This window comes from Furipterus horrens, unplaced genomic scaffold (assembly GCF_987537825.1).
Source record: "Furipterus horrens unplaced genomic scaffold, mFurHor1.1.pri manual_scaffold_1, whole genome shotgun sequence".
Taxonomy (NCBI): domain Eukaryota; kingdom Metazoa; phylum Chordata; class Mammalia; order Chiroptera; family Furipteridae; genus Furipterus; species Furipterus horrens.
In genome coordinates, this window is record NW_028327171.1 from 148,529,096 (window position 1) to 148,547,339 (window position 18,244).

The window sequence follows — 18,244 nt, forward strand, 5'->3', positions numbered from 1 at the left end:
GGAAAGAGCAGTGAAAACTAAGAGACAGGAAAGGTTTATGATCTGTGTTGTTTGAACTAATCTGCAGCACCGAGCAATGAGAGCACCACCAAAGGGAACAATTAGCCCTTCCCAGCTTGTTATGAGGAGGGGAAAAAATTAAAAGGGCAAGAGACAGAGAGAGAACCAAAGAAGTTATTTTTGATTTGGAAATGTTATTAATAAACCACATAAAGCTATTTGGGTTTTATAAATATTGCATATATGAAGATATACGCACACACACACATCTTCTTTTGTTGACTTTCAAAAGAAGTCCAAGTATTTAATTTTTAGTTTGGGTGAACATATTGGGGAAAATTAATCATTTTTAAGGCAAATGGAGAGTAATGACAAGATGCAAAAAATCATGTTAATACTAAAAGGAAAAAAGAAACTTGAAAATATTTGTACAAATACCAGTAGGAACAGAGAAGGTTAAGACAGGAAGTGAAGCCAGCAGTCCGATTGCTGCAGAATAAATTTTTGTAAGCTTATGTTCAGATCAAATTTGCCAAAGCAGGATAAATGTGGGTGCTTAGACATTGAGAATTTTATGCTTTTAAAGCCAGGAATGTAATACCCAACACTTTTTTTTAAGTCAAGTGATTATATTAATGTTTAACTGAAACAGGGAAACTAATTCATAGGAAATGATAGCATTAAGTTGCAAACAAGACGTGTCATAGTTTTTATTGGGATAAGTTAATTAGATTTTAAGAACATTTTTAAAATAATTAAGGGATTTTTTTTTTTTTTTCTTTTAAATACCGAACTAAAGTTTTCTTGATTGTGTTTGACTCTCTCCATCTCTGGAGTGATGGGAATCGGAATCCCCTTCCCGAGGTTGTCTTTATATAACACCTGTACGACACAAGAAAGCATCCAGAAAAAACAAGAGCAGTCAACACAGCCCTTTCCTCTCTATCTTGCAGGGAACCTCGTATGAGACTTCGACATCAAATAAGAAAGACAACTTCACCAAGTCAACTTGTACCTTCAAGCACAGATTGGACGAGAACATGCACCATCTATTCTTAGCTAAAGTGCCAGTGTATTTGATACAATGACTTTTACTCTAACTCATACATTAAATGCTTGTTTCCTGTATCAGGAAATAAGGAAAACACAAATGCTAATTTCATAAGAGCACTAAAATGCTTAGTGTAAATAGAAAGATTTTTTTTAGAAAGCTTATTTTTTAAATTGGATTGGCAAATATTTATTTTCCCTACTCAGAACATTTGCTTTACATAGTAACAGATATTTAAAACCCCAGACCAGATCTATGCATATGGCAAACTTGGTTTTTGCTAAGGAACTTCAAACTGGAGAGGTGGTCAAGTCTACAAGTCACTACATAGCACTGTTTATTTCCCATGGTATCATAAAAGCTTCAGCTAACTTGTGTAAAAATTAACACAAACGCTTACTTTAAGAAAGAAAATCTCCAGGATCATCAGGGTAATCAAGATCTTAAATAGTTATAAATAATAATATACTTACTCTAGTATAGAAGGAAATAATTGAAGATAATTTTGAAAAATTAATGCAAACCTTTGCAAAGGAAGGAATAATAATAATAAACTGACAAGTAAAACAGTGACAATAACAGCCAGAAGTAATATTAATTTACATTGAAAATTTAAGCAAAATCAAAAGATTGTTAGTAAAGAGTAATTAAAAACAAAGGAAAACAAAATAAAAATACAGTGGGACTTATTGGGGTGATCGCTTTATAAGTTACATAAATGTCTAATCGCTATGTTGTACACTTGAAGCTAATATTGTAGGTCAAATGTAACTGAAAAATAAAAATAAAAATTTAGAAAAAGACAGTGGGACCAAAGAAAGAAATGAATCTAGTTGTGTGAAAGACTCAAACTTTAAGAAAGTATTTAAACTGGCAATTAAAAAATATTTTGTATCAAACCTCTTCCCATTCCCCTTAAAAAAATCGAGCTAAATTTTCCTAATAACATTTGATTAGATCTGATTCATATTTTTATACCTGAATCTAAAATCCTTGTATAGAAGTTTTACAGACTTTAAGATTACAGAGGTTTTCAGCAATAATAATACAAGAGAAAATAACATTAAATTGAGTTTATGATCTGATTTGTGTGTTAAAAACAAATCAGAAGGTTTGAATTTCTAATTCATGAAATGGCTTGTTTAAGACAAGTATTAAGATGAGATTTTTTTGGGTCCATTTTCTGTCTCAGTACTGTTGTTTACCTAGATAGGATTTATGTTGAGGTAATCCCTGTTCCCAAGCAAGAGCCGCTATTTTTACATGGGGCCTCAATCCTGTGTCTTTTCTTGCAATGTTAACCCAGAAACATTGAACAAAAAGACTTCCAAGTAAATAAGAGCTACAATGCTTGGGGTTGTTTTGGACATCAATTAACTTCAAAATCTCAGTAGTAACATAAAAGGTGAAAACAGAAGGGAAGGAACCAATTAAAAGTTTTAAGGGACTATTATAGAAAGTATAAAATGTTAGAATCAAATAGTGGTTAAAGATCTGGAAAACAGAAGGATTCAGTTGATGAGATTTTTGTAAAAATTGTTAAACTGATAATTTTAAGGGAACTTATAATTAAGTTTAGATTCATAGAAAGTTATTATTTTTTTTAATATGGAGTTAAAGGAGCTTTCTGCGAAATACCGAGCTAAAGTTTTCTTGATTGCATTTGACTCTCTCCATCTCAGGAGTGACAGGTATGGGGGTCCCCTTGCTCAAATTCTCTTTGTACAATATCTGTGTGCACAAAACCAACAATCAAATCAGCCTGGACCCATGTTTTAAGTAGACATAATCTTTAAAATAGTCTCTAGCCCTGGCTGCTGTGGCTCAGTGGATTGAGTGCTGTCTTGCAAACCGAAAGGTCACTGGTTTAATTCCCAGTCAGGGCACGTGCCTGGGTTGTGGGCCAGGTCCCAGTTGGCGGCATGTGAGAGGCAACCTATCGATCTATCTATCCCTTCCTTCTCTAAAATAAATAAAATCTTTAGAAAATATTTTTAAAAAATCTCTAAAAGTGTTTTGTTTGCTTGTTTTCATAATTATGTAAAATAGGCCTAAATAACTTTAAGAACTAGAACAACTATAGGCCACCTTTGGACATGCAGTCACACACAACATGATGTATGTCTCTAAGTAGCATTAATACAGACACAGCTGCCTGGATGTAGGCAGAAGTAACTTACATAGGCCTTCTCTCAAAGACAGAAGGACTAGGCCTTATCAAATAGCATTCAAATTAATTAAAATTAATATCCATAATGGGTTGTTGGTAACTCTAAATTAGGGAATGAGAGAGAGAAAGGTTTAAGGGAATAAAATAAGTATTAACAAATTAAAAGCTACATAAATAGTAGCTTTCAATGATCCTGAAACTTCCAAAGGAAAGCTCAGTTGTATCTTGGGTGGTATACAAAAATAGCTCGGCCAAGGAAATCTGTGTTTCTGAGTTACTCAAAATTGCTATGTTGTCTTTGAGTGAAAATGTTTAAGAATCACGTTCTTTTAAGAAAAGCTGCAAACAAAAAATACATCAAATAGAGCCAGAATAAATACCACTAAAATTCTAATTAACATTGACCTTTTAAAGGCATGTTAGATTTTACTTTTGACATGTACCACACCAGTTAGAAACACCTAGGGTTATTCTAGGGCAATCTGAGGAAGGAAACACTGAGTATTACAGACATTTAAGGAAGGTGGTCAATACTATATTTTAGGAAAAACAGTTAAAATTTCACACCAGAACTAAGTAAATACTAAATTAGATTTAGGTTGAAAACTGAGGTAATATTTGGTATCATTTGAATATGAATTTAGTAATTTTATAGGAAGAAAAATCAAATGTTTGTCATGTGTTAAAATATTATTTTAAATAAGAATTAAGGGATTTTATTTCTGTCCCCTAAGAAATACCGAGCTAAAGTTCTCTTGATTGCGTTTGACTCTCTCCATCTCTGGAGTGATAGATGATGGGGTTCCTGTCCCCAAGTTTTCTTTGTACAAAACCTGTGAGATACAAGAAAGTACCCAGAAGACATTCAAAATGAACATGATGATTAAGGAAGGGAAAAATTTAAAGATGAAGTGTGTGAGGGGGGAGTTTTTTAGTGAATAAGGTTTAGTAACAGTAGTGTTTTTACTTCCAATTTTAATAAAGTCTACAATACTAATTCGGAGAATGAAAAAATACAATGGAAAAGCATTGAGTTATAGGATATGAGTATAGTGATGAGGAATCTTGTGTTAATTTTACTTATAGTATTTCATATCTAAGTACTCACACTTGTCAGTTGCTGAAAGTATTAAAGTACCATCAGAAAGATGAGTCACTTTGTGTAAGTCCAGATGGTTTAGGTCTGGTAATAACACACACACATACACACACACAAACACACACACACAAACACAAGTACACACAGAATTGTTGTTAAGATGTTACTTTTTAAAAAAAGGATGGTAGGTTATTCTGGTAATTTTTTAATGGGGTATTGAGTTTCTTATTTAATATATTTATAAATACCGAGCTAAAGTTCTCTTGATTGCGTTTGACTCTTTCAATCTCTGGAGTGACAGAGGTTGGGATGCCTGTGCCCAGGTTTTCTTTGTACATAACCTGTAGGAGATAATTAGAATACCCAAAAAGGTAAAATGACTGTGAATCCTGTGTATTACAGTTACATGTGCACTACTTGGTGGAAACTCATAAAGATAATCTTGCTTTCAAATATGACACTCAAGGAAAAAGGAAAAGAAATTCCACAAATATTTATATTCTGTCTTCAGAAGTAGTCATTTTACTACCTTGAAAACTGTCCACTAAATTGTGTATTTTCTATAGTGAGCAGTTGGTGCATTCCTAAAATGCTCTAAATAGGAGTCATAAATTCAACAATGAGAAAAAGCTCTCCATTTTGTAACATCTTGTCTTAGTGACTTTAATTTAGTAGGTCCACAAAAAATCTATTTTACTTAATAAATAGATAGCTTCATTTAAAATTTTCTAATTACACGATACTCTATTCCAGTGGTTCTCAACCTTCCTAATGCCGCGACACTTTAATACAGTTCCTCATGTTGCGGTGACCCCCAATCATAACTAAATCATAGTGACTAATCATAAAAACAATATGTAATTATATATGTGTTTTCTGATGGTCTTAGGCGACCCTGTGAAAGGGTCATTCGATGCCCAAAGGGGTCGTGGCCCACAGGTTGAGAACCGCTGTTCTCTTCCTTCAAGGTTATTGAGAATTTTCTGTTTGCTTTGTATTTTCTACTGAAAATTCCTAACTGGCCACTAGTCTCTAGGTACCCTTAATATGAGGATGAGGCAGGAGATGGCATAGGAAGAACTCTGAGATCGTACTGCTGTTGCTGACCAGCCTCTAACATCCCGGTTCCCAGGAAACGCCTTTTGGCACTCAGGTAGGATGAATAGTAAACCAAGACAGGGAGGAGGAGGAATACATGTCTCACCCACTAACTCAGCAGTCCTGAACCTGGTCTGATAATATTGCCAGGAGTTCCCACATCACAGGAAACACCATGCTAACACAGAAGGAGGGCAGTCCTTGAATTTCTATGTCTCCTTTCCACTATCTGGAAAAGAAAGCCTTTGAAACTGCTTTCATCCTAAAGCCTGAGAGATGGGAAAGGGTCCATAGTATCCATAGGAAGCAGCCCATAAATTAACCTTGGTTAAATGCTCACTCTGTTCACTATCTGTTTTATAAAGAAGTCCTTAATGCTTACAGAAAGAGCCCATAAATCACTCTGGGTAACTGCCCCAACTTTAATGAACTGCTTCCTATCACCTATCTGGAGCAAGATAAGGATTTGGGCTAACAGACCTCCACACTTACCTAAGTTTGGGTAGTCATGTCTCATCCTGGGAAAGCTGGCACCACCTTTACCTGTCAATCAATATGTAACTTCTCCACCCCCATCCCACCAACTATGTAAATCCTCAGAACAAAGGACTCTCTCTTTTGGCTCTCCCTGACTGCCCAGCCTTAGGCCACCCCAGAGCACATGCTTGCTTCGGAGGCCTTTGGCCACCCCTACTTTTGCCTTCCTCTCCACACCTCAGCAAGAGCTGTCCTCTTCCATGAGAACATATCACCAATAAATCCTACTTGCACGCTAATAGATTTGCTGATCTGTAATTGTTTAGGGTGTTGGAAAGAAGAACCAGGTTTCACCCATTAACAAGGAGACTTAAGTGGTTTACTTTTTCAGGAAGAGCATCTTTCCCTGAAATTTTCACTGGTGATTACTGGATTATGGAAACTGGTATTTTGCTAATGGAGGTAAGTCCCTATCTGCTAGTGGTAGTTTCGAAGGACTGTATATTTTCATGAAGAGTGAGGAACTTCCTGAACCTCTAGCCTCCTTCCCTCTGAATGTTAAGAATTTGTAGCCTAAAGGAATGAATAAACTCTTTTTAAATGGATGGATTCTATGGTGTACTAGCTCTTTGGGTAAGAGCAACATGACAAATCTAGGGGATTTTGTCACAGATGAATTCCTAAAAATCAATGACCAACTAGTGTTGATATTCCTAGGAAAATCTCAGGGATCATTAAAAGTCAACCACCTTATACGAAGTTTTGTTTCTTTACCCAGCTAGGCAGCAGAACTGATCATGGACAGCAGAACAAAATATAGTCAGAGACAGACAGCAGCAATGAAAAGTGACAAAGAAGCTATCGTCTAGTGTTCTTGGATTAGTGGACACAAAACTCTAAGTGAAGCTTCAACCACCAGGAAGCCAGACTATTAGTAGGGAGTGAAAGGGAATGAAGTCTACATAACATGAATGACACACAAGAGAAGAATCAAGTATTTTCTAATGGAAATGAAATGAGATCCTCCAGGGACTAGAAAGATCTCTAAGAACAAGGTCTTTGCCTTTTATTGGTCATAAATTGCTACCCACATTTCACAGTCTCTTGCTAGTAGCCAGCAATTGCTTAGAATCTGCTTATGGATGAGAAAATGTGTGTGTGTGTGTGTGTGTGTGCGTGCGCACATCTGAAATTCCTGTTAGAGAATAGGCTTAACATACAATATAGCCTTGTGGGTAGATGAGGGCTAGCACCTTAAACATGCACTGCACTTACGAGGAGAGAGCAGAGGATACAGGGCAAGGAATCCTGAAAGGGAGGGGAGAAGGCTATAGAAATTTCACAAGACTACCTAGGGTCTTCTGGACAATGGTAAATATCTTGAGCTACACACACATGCACATGTATATATAAATATGTAAAATTATTTAATATTACTTTTATGTTTATACATATATCTTTTGGTTAATGAACTTGAGATCATCCCAATAATCTTATTACTATTGTTGGCACATTTCAAAATTGCAGGTGTGATGATTAATCTAGAAGCCAAGTTCCTTCGGTTCCTTGATCATGTAAAGACAAAGGCGTCTCATCTACTTTTGCAAATTGCAGTGCTCCTCTCAGGACCACACCATCCCCAAGGCCCGGGAAGCCCTTGGTAGAAGGAAGGGATGAGATGGAGCTAGGTAGCTAATGGGATGGGGCTGGTTGCACAAACGCATGCAGAGCAAACATATGGGCCAATACCGAGCTAATGTGCTTCTGTGTCTCCTTGACACGTTTCACTTCTGGCAGGTCAGGGATTGGGGTTCCTTGTCCGATTGCTTCCTTATACTTCACCTGTAGATATAAAAGGGGGAGCAGATATGGTGTGTTTGATTAGTAGTCCCACATTTTAAAAATCATAATTAGATAGTAACAGCTCTACACTTAATTTGAATGGGGCCACATTCTGATATTGGGCCAGAGGAGAACAAGGACAAGGACACTTGGTTGCTCTTTTGTCTCTTTGGGGGTGGGGTAAGGATGGGGCTCCATACTGAACCCTTTGAGTGCCATGTGTAATTGCTAAAATTCGTGTGAGAAATGCCAGGCTATTTTGCTGAGAAATGCGGAGTTTACAAAAAATATCTATAAAAACATTATTATTCATAATAATTTGCTGAAAATTTCACAACATATAGTAAATACACTCTTCTTTTGTAAGCAGTGTTCTTTGACACAATTTAGCAAAAAATTTATTGCATTAAAATTATTTTATTATAACAATTATTTCCTTCAGTATGGCTTTTGAAGTATAATATATGGCATACTATAAAATCTATTATTATAATTTGAAAAAACACATAGCAGCATGGATAATAAGCAAGAAGCATGCCAAATATTGCTTATTTTTTAAAAAGAAAACTTCATAACGTACGAAAAAATGAACACAAACAGCATTCACACTAGAGAAATATATCAATAGATATCAATGGTGAAAAACAGTTTATAAACAAAATGTTAATGCTATACCATGGAGCAATGAAAATGTCCATTAGCAAAAGCTTCCTTATTATGCACACTGCATAGAGTTTTGATGATTATTACAAAGATAAATGAAATTAAAAGGACAACTTAAAACGTAAGTAAAAATTATAAAATAATTAATATGTCAGTATTTGAACAAACATAAAAATTTGAAATTTGGTTCACCATGAGAAAAAGTTATATCAATATATGACCTGAGGTTAAAAAAAAAAAAAGAGAGAACAAAACACAAAATACTAATTATTCCATTGTTATTTACATTTATAGCCATCGAAAAAAGTGTCGCTGGGAGTGATGTTGGCATTCAAAGGGTTAACTATAGCCCCATCTCTTTTCTGTGTACTTCAGTGTTTTTATATCCAACAGTTTATTTGATGAGGACCGATACATTTATACACACACAAGGTCTGTCTGGGAAAAGTCCAGCCATTGTTAATATGATGAGAACCGTTTGTGCAACATCGATGAAACCTGGCAGCCAAGGAGAGTGAACAAGATTGTGCGTGTGTAAACAATGATGAACTCACTGGACTAGTCAGTGGGAGTGGTAGATGCCACTGAGTGAGCATGTGTGCTGTGTGGCTGTCTCATTCAAAATGACTGAGTGAGTAGAGCAATGAAGCTGGCTCAAATTTTGTAATGAAGCTTGAACACTCCTCCACAGAAACTATTTGGATGATTCAGAAGACTGCAGCTATACACCACTGGTGATTGGTGGCTTTATCACGACAATGTGCCTGCTCATGCATCACGTCTTATGCACAGTTTTTGGCAAAACATCAAATCACCAAGGGGACTCATTTCCCTAGTGCCCAGAGCTGGTGCCCTGTGGTGTCTGGCTTTTCCCAAAATGAAAATCACCTTTGAAAGGGAAAAGATTTCACTCTGTTGATGAGATTCAGCAAAATATGATGGGACAACTGATGGTGATTGGGAGAACTCTGTGAGGTCTCAAAGTGCCTACTTTGAACAGGACTGAGGTGTCATTGTCCTATGTACAATAGTTCTTGTATCTTACATCTTCTTCAATAAATGTCTTTATTTTTCATATTACATGACTGGATACTTTTGGACAGACCTTGTTTATCCAGGAAGGTTAATTCTTTGACTCTGATAAATTATATTTTCTTACAAGTGACAAAGACCCACTCCTTAACCAAACTTTAGTCAGGCTCCTCTGAACCTGCTTTCCAACTAGACCACGACTTTTGGACTTCAGCATCGATCTTTGCATCGCTCAATTTTAGCACTAATCTTGATGAATGAGTTTAGCCAGAATCTCTCACCCTTGATATCTTATCACCCTTGATATCTGACCAAATTCCTGACCCTCCACTATCCCCAAGGGGAAGTCTGATCACCCCGGCCTGCCTCCAGCAAGAATCCTGCTAGGTAGGTTTAGCCACAAGCCTTCTTAGCCCAGGTGTTTTCTGACTAATTTTCCACCTATTGCTCCTCTCCCCATCCACCCTACCCTATAAATTCTCACTTTTCCAGTTCTGTACTGAGATCTACTTTCCCCTATATTGCAACAGTTCTAAATAAAATCTGGGTTTTTACAACTGACTGTGCGTTCGCTGTGACACAGGCCTCTCCCTGTCCCATGTCTAACCTCCCCTCTTGAACACTGCGCGGCCCTGCACTGACTATGAGCTGACCCGAACCAAAGGCCTCGAGTTTAGCCACTGAAGCTGCTTTTCGTGGCAAAAGTTTTGAGTGTAGCTCAGACATCAGTGCAAATTATCAAAGGGGGGTAGAAAATATCGAAAGTGAGCCCATGGCGCGCATCTTTACCGAGCTAATGTGGTCCTGTGTTTGCTTCACTCTCATCATCTCAGGTGTCTTTCCAATTGCTGTTCCTGGTGAGAGGTCCTCTTTATATAAGACCTGGACATTCAGAATCAGGGCAGTGTTAACAGAAGAAAGGAAAACCCCGCAACTCCTGGAGACAGTTTAGGAAACATGGCTTCTGTGAAAACAAAAGACACTAGAGAATGTTCTTAGGCAAGTGCCAGGGTGCCTAATGTCTCCCACATCAGCATCAGTAACTCCAACATACAACCATGGGTCACTTTCCAGGTTTTGAAATTTCTTTTAAGATTATTATACTGCATTAATACTGAATGAGGAAAACCAGAAAAGGTTGATTAAAAAAAAAAACCAAAAAAAACTCACACGAAATACAAAATCTGTTAAAGAAATACGAAGTCAGTTAGTTATTTTGGGTAGGAACAATAAAAGAAATCACAATGTCAAAAAGAAATCCATCTTCCTGGTGCAAGACAACACATGTTACTGATGTGGGATTTTTAAAAAAAATTAAAGAAAATTTATTTTGTTAGCAGATTTAAGTGGTTATTCAAATGGCCACTGGAATGAAGATTTTAGAACAAAGTCTGAGGAATTTTAACAAGTAATCACTGGTATTAACTGGGGAGGTTAGATGTTGTCTGAATAAATATGAGGCTAGCATATTTTTAAAGTGGAGAATGGCATTATTAGGTTAGCATTGAGTGGAAAATAAGTAGTAAATATACCGAGCTGAAATTCTTTTGATTTTCTTTAACACGTAGTATTTCTGGTGTGTCTTGAACAACTGTTATTTTTCCTTTACTGTTTTTAAGGTCACACTGGTATTGGAGCTATGAATAAAGAGTAAACATCTTGTTAAGATTTCAACATTGTTTTATATATTTTTAATTGTCCTACATTGTGTAAAGGAAGTTAAAATCCTGTATTTAAACGAATGTCTATACCACAGTAGTCACAGTCTGCTGGCCAAAGGGAAATTCTTTAATAAGAATTTTGTGAGAAGACTCATTTAAAAAAACCCTGAAACTTGTAACATGCCATATTAGTTTTTTTTTTTTTAATGTATACCTTACCTAGAATTAACTTTGAAAAAGACAGCTGCTACCACTAATAAAAAATGGTGATAGTTCCTATCAGGGACAGGAAGTTACCAACAAAGTGACAGGTGGGGTTTTCACGCTTTGATTTGGGAATGAAATATGAGGTGAGTCTGGAGAAGAATGGCACACTCATTTCTCCAGTAGAGGGGGGGCTGTGGGGGTTGCCCCCTGGCCCCACTGCAAGTGGGGTGCCAGGTAAGTGTGTCCAGAGGCGGCTGCCTTGCCCTGTTTCATCCCAGGTACCAGGGGGCTGTGTCATAGGTCCAGTAACAACTTACAAGGCTGAAGTTCTTTTGGTTCTCCCGAACTCTCTGCATCTCTGGGGTGTCCAAAACTGTTTCATAATATGACATGCTCTTCTCTGCATCTTCCTTGTACTTTTTCTGGGAATAGATTCCAAAATCAGGATGGTGAACACCGGAGAGATATGAACCAATGGAACCTAAAATAGCCCTTTCTGCTCAGCAGGGGGAAAGTTGTTTGTATTTTATTCACTGTGCAAGGATGCTATGGAGTTGTAAAGTGGAGCTCTCTCAGTGAGTAAGCACCATTCCTCTTCTTTCCTGGAGAATCGAGCCCAGGTATTTAATAGGGCCCACTGTCATGGCAAAGCTGGCAGAGGAAGGCGCTTGTTGGCTGGTCCATACGAGGGAGGTGACAGCCGGCAAGGCATCTGGCAGGGAGATGGAGATGCCTACAGTGAACTGGATGGAGCCAGACCATGCAACAGGCAAGTAGAGAAAAGCAGGAGGGTTCAGAGCCATCCACAAGGCCTCTTGAGAGCCAGTCTTAGTTGGTGACAAGGACATTTTTGCTGAGCCATGAGCAGGTGGTCAGGGCTGCTGGCTACAGAACAGAGCAGGAAGGCAGGACCAGAAGACCCCTGTGACACTGCAGAAACTGGCCTGTCCAGACTGGTGGTTCCATTAAACTGACCTGGAGTCACCACCACGACCAGCTGACCAACCGAATGGCCAAGGACTGCCCTGAGCCAGACATCACTTTCCTTGGGCTTTCCCACCCCCACCCAGCCTGTGGTCAGAGAGACTGGCGACAGGGATGGGTCTTCTCCCAGACACCTACGCAACCTGTCCCCCAGGACTAAACTAATGATCTCCAGTTTAAAAATGTGGGACCCTTACTCTACCTTAGAACCTGATTTTTCTTTTATCACTTGTCACTAAGTCCTTCCACCTTTCTCTTGAGCTTACTTAGCTCTACTTCTGCCACTTTTCAGGGAAGTATGTGTTTGCAGGGCTGAGTGTCGACGAAAGAGACTAGCTACTCTTGTAATGGGGATACAACCGTTCTTTCTATATATCTTTTTCTCTCTATCTAAATTGTATTATACAGGGTGGGGAAAAGTAGGTTTACAGTTGTGAGTATGCAAAACACAATTTATTCTTGTTATTACTTATTAATTATCATATTATTTTCCATATGAATAACTGTAAACTTAAATTTTGCCCCACCCTGTATACAAATTACATTTGTAAGTATTGAACATTTAATCTCCTCAAGAATAACAAACGAGATGCAGTTTGAACCAATAAGAGACTTTGGCTTGGATTTTTGTTCACCTAACAGGAAGCCAGTTAAAGCAAATTTCTGGAAGGAAAGGATAGTTCACTGGGAACAGATGTTTTCCTTCAGGGAAAAGTCACTTGAAAGATTCATCTTTCTTATGCAAATGTACGGCAAACAGGTCTCATTGTCCTGGGAAAAGGATAGAACCCAAAGCTCCTTTTCTTTGGCAAAAGCTGTTTTAACTGATTTGCAGAGTTGGTGCTTGCTAGCCCCTAAGAGGGCTGCTCAGTTTGCACAGGAAGTTTAGGGGTATTCTGAGAGCAGGGAGTCCCAGACTTCCAGGCATGATGGAGTATTCCGAATATTATTCTGAGTTTGTGGGTCAGCTCACATTGCTTGCTCTAACCCCCAAGTGTGAAGTTTATAAGTTATGAAATGTATACTCCCTAGTGGAAACCGGGAAGCAGTTTTGTGGGTGGCACCAGCACCAGCAATGTCCCATCGTCATCCAGAGAAAAATTCTGATCTAAACTGAGAAAGATGTCACCTGACTGGCCATACTTCAGGCTTTGGGGAACTAGCTCAGGAAGAAGCCTAGGGAAGTGCACAAGAGCAGAGTAAGTGAATTAATCCTCCCTGGAAAAGGTCCATATGCTGAGGTTTTCCTTAAAGATTAACAAGGTCAAAAGGCAGACTGGTTATTTGGTTGGTGGGCCTCTCACAGCCCCAGGAATTTTGGCCTCCCTGGCTCCCCCCAATGAACATAACACGGTAGTTTGGGGACCATAGAATTTTGCTAATAAAATTCTTCTCTACCTCCTACCTCCTTAATAAAAGGTTCAGTTCTTCCTTTTGAACATAACTGCTTCCTAATCAAGCCATTGTGTTGTGATAACTATATTTTTCATGTCTAACTTTATGATATCAAATTATATGTTGCTAATAAAGTGTTTAAATTTATGATTCAGCCAACCTGATTGCCATTAAGAGATCATCTCTGAAGATTAAAAACAAACAAATAAGCAAAAACAGATTTCCAGGACTTACATCAGACTTACTAAATTCAAAATTCCAGGGTGGAACTGGAAAAATCCACATGCCTGGGTTTTATAAGGGCAAGTCAAGTCAGATAACCACTGATCGGAAGACAGAAAAAATTCTAATTCAGGGTTACTCAAATAAATTGTAGACTCCTGATATCATGGAAGATTAAAGCAAAGGAAGGTACATCGTGGTGTATGAAGGACACTCTAGATTTCTTCATCTCTCTATCTGTAGGACAATGGAGACTTATCCACTATGGGAGAAATCAGGGTCAGATTGTGTGGTCAGCATTGATGGCATAATCTCAATATTGTTAAAAAAAACTGGTAATCCAAATGTGAACTGTCTACCCTGTTCCTTCCAGATTTGAACACAAGTTTTACATCAACGTTTTAAGAGACTTTGCATATTACGATAGTGCCTCATTAATTATGGGTTCCATGGAAGAGTTCTTCAGTGCCTTAAAATTCTCTCATATAATTTATTTTAATTTTGATGAAAAAAATCTCAACTTTGACTCAAACTGGAATCATAGATATAGATTTCTTCTCTTTTATTGAGCAAAACTGTGAAAGAATTCCTTTATGAATTAATGGAAAAACCTTGTTCTTTATGATTGAGGGTCAATGAGTGACATTCTGATGAATGTCCTTACCTGGCTTGAAAGGTTTTTGACTTGTTGAGCATGAATGATCTCTGGAGTATCCACCACAGAAGTGAAATTGGTTTTTTCCATTTCTGCTAATTGCTTATACTTAATCTGCAAAAGAACACTCAACAATTGGGTAAATGTTTACAATGTTCAAAACGTTTGTTGGTTTAGTTTGATTAAGAGATGATCAATAATTTTTTTTCAAAAAAATTCATTCATTTGACATTCAACAGATTTTTCATATTATGTTTATAGCTTTATACTAAAGAGTAGAAATCAGAAAGAATGACTGAGTTCTAGCTGTTGAAAGACTATCTAGTTGGGGATGGGAACAGGAGAGGGAAGAAGGAAAGGGGTAAGGGAGGGTTAATGGGAAATGAGAGAGATAATCAACAGATAGTAAGGCATGGATTATTTACATACATAAGAGTTGGGAGCAGGACAAGTAAGCAAAATACAGTACCCATACCAACCACTGTTAGACAACGTGAGATGTCTAAAAACTGTGTTTTAAATTTGGGCCTTGAAAGTGTGAGGCAGGACAGATAGCCAGTCAAGGCAGGAAGGAGAAGGGAGACATGTCTCACCCACTAACTCAGCAGTCCTGAGCCTGGTTTGATAATATTGCCAGGTGTTCCAATATCATGGGAAACACTATGCTGATATGGGAGGAAGGCAGTCCTTGAAACTCTACATATCCTTTTAATTATCTGGGAAAGAAAACCTCTGAAACTGCTTTCATTCCAAGGCCTGAAAGATGGGAAAGGGTCCAGAGTATCCAAAGGAAGAAGCCCATAAATTAACCTTGTTAAATGCCTACTTCTGGTCACTATCTGTTTTACAAGGAAGTCCTTAATGCTTACAGAAAGAGCCCATAAATCACTCTGGGTAACTGCCCCAACTTTAATTAACTGCCTCCTGTCAAATTATACAACAGGATAAACAAAGGAAGTCTGGAGCAAGATAAGGATTTGGGATAACAGACCCACACACATACCTAAGTTTGGGTAGTCATGGCACTACCTTTATCCACCAATCAATATGTAACTTTGTCACCCCCATCCTGCCAACTATGTAAGTTCTCAGAACAAAGGACTCGCTCTCTTGGCTCTCTCAGGCTGCCCGGCCTTAGGCCACCCTGGCTTGGTGCTTGCCACCCCTGCCTCTGGCTGCCCTTACCCTGCTTTGTCTATGCCTTTCACCCCCACCTTGGCTGGGCCCGTCCTCTCCCATAAGATCTGTTCTCTTCCATGAGAATGGATAACCAATAAACACTGTTTGCAAGCTAACAGATTTACTGATCTGTAATTTTTTACTGTGTTGGCGAGAAGAACCAAGTTTCTGGGAGTTTCTCCTGTAACAAAAGGAAGGAAAGAAAGAACTTCCAAATCTCTAAGCAAGGAAAGCTTTGTGCCAAATGAGAAGTGAATTGACTAAGAAACAAGGCCGGGATGTCAGAGTCTACCCTCTTTCCAACAGCTATTTTGTTCCCCAACTTCTACTCCTTGCTCCGAATGTCTCCTGTGACTGTAGACTCAGAAAGGCAGATGGAAGCAGGCCTGGCAAAGAGTCCCTGATCCTGTTATTAGCATGGATTCACCAGGCAGATGTTTAAGAATGACACTACATGTATTTGACTATTATTGACCAACAAGTAAGATAATAGAAGGACAAATTGTGTCCTTGTAATCACAGCTGCTTTTTTGAAGGATTGACATGAAATAGTAACACTGACCTGACTGGCAATGTCAGTAGCATTCTTGGCCCTCTTAAAGTCAGGAGTCTCATTGGCCATGGCGTTTAGACCTTTTCCTTTGACTTCCAGCTCCAAGTCTCTCTTATATTCTTTCTACAATAGCATTTTTAAAAAGTTACATTACTTCCATGATTAGGTAATAAATGTACAGAGTGACTATAAATCCACATAATATGCCACCTTAGTTGCTAGTGTCCATCCTTCCCTATGGTAGGATGCAGTGATGACCACCAAAGCTCATTGTAAGGCCTCCTTTTGAACACTTCAGCAGCCTCTATTTAGGAAGTTAACATATAAGGCAAATTTAAAATCTGGCTTGGTTCCCAATGAGGATTAAACTTAGGTGCACACCACTCTCGTGTGGTGTTTTTATTTAAATGAGCACACAAAATGGATCAAGGTTAAACCAAATAATATTAGAGAAATAACAGGTTATGATAGCAATAGCCACTACAGACACAGCCTGTTATAATATCAACTCATTAGAAATTAAGATATATTTCATTTAATAGTAATAATCAAGTTGGATATGGAATTTGAAATTCAAAAACTCTTTATCCTTGTGTGTGTGTGTGTGTGTGTGTGTGTAATTTGGCTAAGGAGAAGAAGGTGCTCTGTAAATTACGTGCATGTAGTTGGCTGAGAACCCACCTCGTTGAGGATTTGAGTGGCGTTCTTTGCTCTTAGCATGTCAGGAGTATCTTCCATTTCATTGAGACCCTTTCCACGGATGCTTTCCTCTAGATCTTTCCTGTACTCTTTCTATATCACAAAATAAAAGCAGCGATGGTGACCAAGAATCCTGGGTTGTTCCTCTCAGGTAAAGAGCCAGAATAAGAAAAAGATAAAAAATGCTTCCAATTTTAAACAGTTGCAGTTTAGTAAATAAAGATGTCAGTAAAAGCATAGTATAAGGTTGATCAGTTAATATTAAATATCCAATAAAAAACTAGAAATTAATAAAATGGTAAGAGCATTTTATTAGGTATTCAGTTTAAAAAATGAGAAAAATTAACACAGGTAATAGATTAGGTGGTAGTACTAAATGTGAACCCAACTTGAAATCTGAGAAGTCAGATGGTGGCGAAAATGGTAAAAGGGACATATTGATGAGTGGCATTAGTGCAGTTATTTAGGTCAAGAAAGACAGAAAAGACCAGCTGGGCACTACCTCGCTGGCTATTTTGGTTGCATATTTGACATGTAATAAAGCTGGTGTGACCTCCAGGCCAGTCAAGTTTCTGCCTTTGATGGACTCTTCATAATCTTTCCTGTATTCTTTCTAATATGAGTAGGAAGAAAAGACAAGAAAAAAATCTTTATTATAATTTATTTCTCAATTTCAGGAGGACAAAATATTACAGTTTTCCTCTATGTTGGCTTCTTAACTAGATCATAGTTCTGCTAATGGTCATACATTCAAAACATGTCTGATTGTTCTGGAAATAACTTTGTGTAGAGCAAATGGCCCCAAGGAAATGCAGAGGCTGAGCAACTTTGATGGGCCCAGCATTCTACGTGGTGACTGGCGCTGGCCCTCCACAAGAGCCGAAAGAAGCACCTGTGTGCCATCAACACCCTGAATCCACTCTCATCTCTCCAGATGACATTTTTCTTAAGGCAACAAAAGATTTTATTTAATTAGAAGTAAGTGACTCAGAGGAAGGAGAGCCTGAGGGCGCTAAATAAAAACTTGGCCTTTTTCATAATCATCATCTATTATTATTTTAAAGAAGATTTTATTTATCTATTTTTAGAGAAAGGGGAAGGGAAGAAGGAAGAGAGGGAGAGAAACATCGATGTGAGAGGAAAACACTGATCGGCTGCCTCGCATACATGCCCTGACTGCATATTCCCTGACTGGGGATCGACCCTGCAGCTCAGGCACGTGCCCTGACTGGAAACTGAACCAGCAGCTTCTCACTT

At 38.1% G+C, this 18,244-nt stretch overlaps 1 protein-coding gene across 1 annotated transcript in view; it reads right to left on the reverse strand.

Moving 5' to 3' along the window:
* The window catches only part of NEB (nebulin), a 204,610-nt gene that overhangs the window by 11,123 nt on the left and 175,243 nt on the right, over positions 1–18,244 (reverse strand). The window contains exons 135-146 of the mRNA XM_090279733.1: positions 17,490–17,600; positions 16,970–17,080; positions 16,298–16,411; positions 14,566–14,670; positions 11,618–11,722; positions 10,965–11,069; positions 10,222–10,314; positions 7,645–7,737; positions 4,569–4,661; positions 3,962–4,054; positions 2,690–2,782; positions 790–882 (exon numbers count right to left, since the gene is read on the reverse strand). Of these exons, the coding sequence (XP_090135859.1) occupies positions 790–882; positions 2,690–2,782; positions 3,962–4,054; positions 4,569–4,661; positions 7,645–7,737; positions 10,222–10,314; positions 10,965–11,069; positions 11,618–11,722; positions 14,566–14,670; positions 16,298–16,411; positions 16,970–17,080; positions 17,490–17,600 (1,209 nt within the window). The remainder of the gene's footprint in view (positions 1–789; positions 883–2,689; positions 2,783–3,961; positions 4,055–4,568; positions 4,662–7,644; positions 7,738–10,221; positions 10,315–10,964; positions 11,070–11,617; positions 11,723–14,565; positions 14,671–16,297; positions 16,412–16,969; positions 17,081–17,489; positions 17,601–18,244) is intronic.